The 7,016-nt window shown below is 37.0% G+C and overlaps 1 protein-coding gene across 2 annotated transcripts in view; it reads right to left on the bottom strand.

Moving 5' to 3' along the window:
* Nucleotides 1–5,271: 5,271 nt before the first annotated feature.
* Zpbp (zona pellucida binding protein) overlaps nt 5,272–7,016 on the bottom strand; it is a 146,363-nt gene continuing 144,618 nt past the window's right edge. For both annotated transcript variants that reach the window (XM_021211183.1, XM_021211184.2), the window contains exon 8: nt 5,272–5,472. In XM_021211183.1, coding sequence (XP_021066842.1) covers nt 5,378–5,472 — 95 coding nt within the window. In that variant the 3' untranslated portion in view covers nt 5,272–5,377. The remainder of the gene's footprint in view (nt 5,473–7,016) is intronic.

The following is a 7,016-nucleotide window of genomic DNA, read 5'->3' as shown; positions in this document are numbered from 1 at the left end:
TGTGTTTAGGTCTCAAGATAAAAGGGGTGAAGTTGTAATGGTTAATATTTAGTGTCCACTGGACTGGATTTTTCCATGGATAAATCACCATGAAATGCCACCATGAAATGCTTCTGTGATTTGTCTATGAAGGTGTTTCAAGAAAATTGTAAATGAAAAGACTCATCTTGAATGTGGATGGTATTATCTCATGGAGGTCCTAGACTGAATTAAAGGAAGAAAATGTACTGTTCATTATATTCCACCTCTCTTTGCTTCCTGGCTGCTGATGCAATGTATGCAGCTCCTCATATTTCTGACCCCATGACTTCTCCCACCAGGATAGATGTATCCTGTAACAGTGAACCTACATAAGCCTCCTCTAAAGTTCCTTTTATCAACTATTTTGCCACAACACTGAGAAAAATAATTAATACAGGATGTGATAGGCAAAGCATTCTATACAAAATCCTTTTGACCTTAGACAATGATTCAGGTGAACTGTAGCCTGCTGTTATTAGGAACAAGCAAAAGAAACTTTTTCTAAGTGCTACCATTTCATTTTCAGACTCCACTTAATCACAGGGAGAAACTAAACTAAAGGTCTCAGGCCCTAGGGAAGCTGGGAACTTTCCTTTAAGCTGAACAGCTTCTGTTGTAAACAGCTGTCTGAGTCCACACATCTCAGGGACAGCTTGTAAGGAGACAGTTGTCTGAGTCCAGCCATCTCAAGAACAACTTCTCTGTTTTGCTGGCAGGGTCAAACAAGTTCGTGTTCCCAGGCATAGAAACAAACACCTAGCATACTTCTCCAAATATTTTCTTAATTATCTGTTAAATGCTTAAGAGTACACAAATTGATGTTCTCTAAACCAAGGTGTATAAGCTGTAAAAATAATCAATTGCCTGCTATGTCCTAATTAACTACATGCAGCTGACCTGCTTCTTTGTTGACTTATTACTCTGAGCCCCAGACCTCATGTCCAGGAGAATGAATTAAGGACCTTGAAGTCAGGTGCCCTGACCCATAATGTCAAAATACAATTGGATAACACTGCAACTCACCCTAGCTCCCTTCCAAGTTTTTTGTTGCCATCCTTTAAAAATGTTACACAATCTCCCTTTGAGGATGTAGGTCAAATCCCGAAGTGGCCACCTCCCCAATCTACATGAACTGACAGAGGTACTTACTACTATCAGCAGGGGCATGTGGATGGTAAAAGAAATGAACACCAAACTGATAGGGTGTGAAAATAGACTTTAACAAAATAATTCTACAGACAAAACTTCGTATCTTTTGAAGACCAGTATGTCTACTATACCATCAATAAGCACCAATGTCTCAAGCCTTCTTCAGAGAGAAACTGGCTAAGTGTTACTATAGCACTTCAATTGTATGGTCACAATTTTAGTATGAAGAAGTATACATAACATATACATTAGTGGGAATCAACTAAAAGTACTAATTCCCAGCTTCCCTAATAGTGTCAGATCATTAGTAACAGTATTCAAAATAATATAAAAGTGTTACCAATTGTGTTTTTTTCTCTTATCTGAATGAAAGGCAAACCGACTGACTGGAGACCCATCACACCATCAACTGGAAGGACATGAGCTGCTCTGGGGATACAGGAGCAGCGAGGCCTCTTGAGTGGTAGAGATTGGGATACAGCATCTGAGACAAAGAATCGAGGCTCTGGGGTGCTATGTCAGAGGTGATACTTGTCCTCATCACCCACCTGCTGTGTGAAATTCCATGCACATCATTAAATTATTCTGACTTCTTCAGATCCTATGAAATCAGAATGGTGAAAATAAAAGAGATGGGGAAATTACATGAGCACTCAGTAAACAATACAATCAGCCATGGCCACCGCATTATCACACGAGGAGATCTCAACCGCACTAGTACTCTGAACTGAAAATCTAGGGAATAAAGTTAAAACTGGAATCAGAGAGAATACAGTGAAATGCTTACTCTTCATGGCATCACTATAGTCTGGGGGAGTTGTCCATAAGATTAGAAATATCAAAGCCTACCAGATCCGAGTATGTGATACACAGAAGATTAAGTGTCCTAAAGAAGGATCAAAAAGAAGGTAACTAAGATGATACAAACAACTGAAAACTTAGAAGCAACCGGATTACCCCACAATTAGAACGCTTAACTACGTCATCATATTTTTGCTAGAACAGATGAAATGCTATAGTTAGGAAACCTACATGAATGCAGTAAATCAAATAGCTTGGAAAAGCACATAATATTAAAAGAAATGATCTATGATGGTGAATATGGGAGCTTACAAAAAGCTACCGCTGCAGATAGCTGGTTCTTTGATAACCTCCTTTCCCAGTGTCTGCTTTACAACTCCCTTATAGTTAGTACTTTAATCAGCTAGGATTGTTTTATCTCTAACAGAAAGTTTACTTTGCTTATATATAATTAATTTCCTATGTCATAGAGCTGGGAAGTGCAGGGCAGGCCAGGGTTCACAATTAACAAGGGCAATAATTGAGTGTCATCCTTAGAACCCAGTTCTTTTGATATCTCTAGTCTGTCCTCCTATTCCTATGGCTGTTTCAGCTCATGGTATGCAGGAAAAGCTTTCCTCTAGCTTCTAGAAAAATCCTGCTCTGTGTAGGGAAGAAAGAAAGCAGTGCTGGAAAGGTGAATAACAATGTCTTTTCTCAGGGCTACTCCTGCAGTTTTTCAAAGTAAGTTTATTGCTTCTAACATTTTGAAAGTAATTCATATCATTAAAGAAATTTTGGTAAACAGAAGGCATCAAAAAACTCACGCATGATCCTGTTACATGAGACAAACATGAGATAAACATTTCAGTGCATTTGTTTTATAACTCAAAATACAAATAATAATAATGCAAAAAAATACAATTAAGTATATAGTTGTTCTGAATTAATTCATTCAATTTGAAAATGTGACAGCAACTTATTAGCTTGGGAACAGTCTGTAATGTAAAGGAAGAACAGTTTATTCGCCCTCTCCTAATTGGGCACTTGTGCTAATTTTGCTTATTACTACATATGCTGTGGCACTTAGTGCCATTTCACCTATCTAATTTACTTGTTAGTAATTGAATCATCAGGAAATGAGGTTACTGAACCAAAGTTAAAGATCTTTATTTCCATACTGCTAAATGAACATATATTACATATTTAATGTAAATATAATTAATATAGAATGGAAATAGATATTTCCCCTTAAATCAGGTATTAAATCAGGTAATTATCTGTTCATATAGTTGAAAAGGTATTATACAGGAAGAAATTATTTTGATGTAAGCTGGACTCCCTGAAACTGCTGTATGACAACAACCCTTTAGAGACAGCTCTCAGCTTTTAGCACATGCTAACGTCATTTTAAACACTAGTTAACACTGTCCATCTTATTTGGCATTACAACAGAAGTAACTTTTGTCTTAGTTACTGACATATTGTCAGCCATAGACCTTTAATTCATATTAAAACCTAATTATAGTGTATGCAAAGGCTATGACTAGGAATAGGCTAGTATAGCTGAATGCTGAACACAAACACACAGTTGACTAGAACAGCAGTGGTGTCACATAATCAAATGGATTATTTCACTGTATGGAACAGCAAAGGGTAATCATTAATGTCTGTCTTCTGTTTCTCTTTCTAAAGATAATTCTCTTGACCTACTCGCTCTTAATTTTACCTTGTTCTGACCTCTAACATTGGTAAGGTTTTGTTGAACAGTCTGCCTGTACAGACTGGGAACTTAACTCTAGAGTGTATTTCTAAAGACACACTTCTGTTCCACGTACTCCTACATAGATGGTCTATGGCTTCAGGAAGACCCTGTTCTCCAGACTTATCACCACCATTACAGCTCTACCTCTGCTCTCCTAGCCTGACAATTGCAGGAATATATGGAATCAACCCCAATATATACTTAAGAAATTGGGACACTTTCAAGAAGTTTTAGAGGAGAAGACTGGGGTCCTAGAAGTTACAGGATGAATATACTAGTTATGTAGAGAAAATTCATATTTTACCCAAGCAGTATAATACTCACTGTGTTACCTGCCAGAGGAAAGAAGACATCTGAAAACCTCTATGAGCTATAAAGCAGCAATTGATGCTAATGATGAAAGCCCAGAGGAAGAAAGCAATTACCACCAGGGCTAACCAAGAACAACCACAGGTCAGTTGCCTTCTTCTGTATGAGAATACTGAGGCTGCACTGGTCCACAGGAAGATAAGATAGGATATTTTCTAGCTATCTTTATCTCTACAAGCCAACAAGTATACTTCCTTGTTAACCAACCTGGCACTTAAAAATGCTGCCACTTCAAGGATCTCAGTAAGATCCAACTGTTTGGGTTTTCCATCCTTGAGTCTCTGATGTTTTAAGACAAAAAATGTCAAAAGCAAAGCAGGCAATGTCTCACAGAGATGATGAAGGAAATGTGAACCAGGTGATCAATAAGAACTTTAGAAAATGACTCCAACGTTCTTTGTGGATTTTCCTCTATTTAAATCTTTACACTTATGCAACTCTTCATATTCCATTGTGGCATCCCAGTGTAAAAGAAGAGAGCATTAGTGGTAGCAGCAGTGACTTCTGGCACGCAGCTTGCATTTTAAAGGTGCAACAACTGAAAACTGGGATTCTTACTAATTCTTTGTCCTAGTAGTTCTGTTGGGAGACAAACTGCCTCAGCCTACTGAGAGCATTCAATGGTAGCTCCATTCTCAATCGTCAAGAAGGTAAAGTAAGAGATTTTTGCGACAGGATCTCACATAGTCCAAGCTGTCCTTGGACTTTGAACTCCTGATCTCCCTGCCTCTACCTTCAAATTAGTAAGACTACAGGCTTATGCTACTATGTCTGGCTTAAGAGTCTGTCAACTGATCATTTAAGCCAAACACACTGACATTAAATGCCACAGTTTCCCTAGGACTATGTCTTCCACTAACAAGTGCAATAACGAGACCTAGGACATGTATTTTTAAACTGGCTTTGAGCTGTCAAAGGCCAAGTTCAAATAGCTAAAATTTTATAAGTTTAAATTAAAGCTCTTATAAAATAGGATGGCCTGAATATAGGTGACATACAGTAAAAATAAAAAGGGCATTTTTTTTAATTCCTGAAAAATCTTTTAACACCAACCAATACAGAACATTTGAAACAATCTTTAAAAGGCAGTGACAAAGGAGTCATCTGGTGTCAGATGCAGGTATTATCATTAACCAAGAAAGATGATGGATATAGTACTGGATTGAATGAGGACACCATATCTTTGTAAATTCTGATTATTTAATTTTGGCATAATAGTGAGTTATTATACTTTAGTACTTCAAAAATATACTTTTATGTTGAATGAGCTATTGGGTCCCACAAGGCCCTGGCCTACATGCATGTCTTCGCTCCATACACCAGGCTGTTGTTGCACTGGAGGCAGTGAGTTCCATCCCGGGGATTGAAGGATCCAGGGCTGCAGACCACTGTGAATAAAACATGCATTAATGAGCAACATTCCCCCTGGGGCCACATAAGTTAACACCATGTAAGCTGTCACACATAATCTTAATTTTGATGCTGTTGTTTTAAGACACTCGTACAGTCAAGGTTGACCTTGAACTCCTGATCTTCACACAGTATTGGGATTACAGGTATACACCACTATGTCTGATGAATGTTCTTTATTTCTAATTGAAGTAAAATACCTATGATGGAATTTACCACCTTATCCATTTTAAGTTAGGTGTTCCCGTTGGTAATGTTAGGTATACTCATATGTATTCAAATCTCCAGGATATTTTCATCTTGTAAAACATTACTATGACAACTGAGTAACTCTCTAGCATCTTTCTTAGTTGCTAGCAACTATCATGGTTTTCTTTCTCTGAATATGACTACTCAAGACTCCTCATACATCTAAAATAATTATCATTGTAAGTCTGGCTTAGATCAACTCTATCACCTAAAATAAACTTAGTGATCCTATACTGTTGAGTTTAAAGGCTTACTACATCATCATTTAAATTATAACAGAATCTATAAGAGGTCAGTACTATAGACAAAGTAGCACTGTCTATAGGAGAGTCCATCATAACTACGTTTTAGATATATAAAGAGCCCAGAGCTGCAAGAGGACTTCAGCTTATTTCTAATCTCATCATTTCAAGTTCTATTTGTATCACTTGATAAATTTGTATTGCTTGATTTGGGGAAAATTCTCAGCCTAGGTCAGTTTGATCATTCCTAATCTGTAAACATTGTTATCACAAATATTCTTGCAGCTGTCACTGCACAGCAGCAGGTTAAAAAGAAAGTTCAAATCCTACTGATAAAGCAACCAAGTCTCTAGACTCCTCTTTCCTTGTTAGCAAAAGAACAGTAACAGGCAACTTTATAATATTAACATAAAAAAGCAGGCACTCAACAAATGCTAACTCTGGGACAAATGCTATACTCTGAGTAGCCACCTGTATTGACTGTATACATTTCAAGTTGGGGCAATTATGTCAAATGATCTACCAGACCTACTAATTGGGCTGAGGTTTATAATAAACTAGTTTCTCTTTTTCCTGTTGCAAGCATTGGTGAATGATTGCAGATCATGTTAAAGAATGGTTACTATGGACCATCTAACTTTTTAACAACACTAGTCAGTACTCTATTACTACTTAAATCTGCCTAATATTATTTTGTTTTGAGTCATTTTGTGTCATTTTAACTGCCTATGGAGAAGTAGCATTCTCCACACTTTTTTCTAGAGTTCTTCAATTTACACCAGATGGTTTATTGATGGAATGGTATTTCCAATGTGGAAATATCGGTTATACAAAGTTAATTTTTATGTTTCATAATACAGGATCCTTAAACACTTAAAGTATATATGAAACTTACAATGATGAAATACAATACTGTATCAAAAGGAACCTTTTAGCTAAATAAAGAACTCTCAACTGAGGAATATCGAATGGTTGAGAAACACCTGAAAAAATGTTCAACATCCTTAGCCATCAGGGAAATGCAAATCAAA

This window comes from Mus pahari, chromosome 13 (assembly GCF_900095145.1).
Source record: "Mus pahari chromosome 13, PAHARI_EIJ_v1.1, whole genome shotgun sequence".
Classification (NCBI taxonomy): Eukaryota; Metazoa; Chordata; class Mammalia; order Rodentia; family Muridae; genus Mus; species Mus pahari.
Note: the sequence above shows the minus strand (reverse complement) of the source record. Positions and strands in the feature narration are given on the sequence as shown.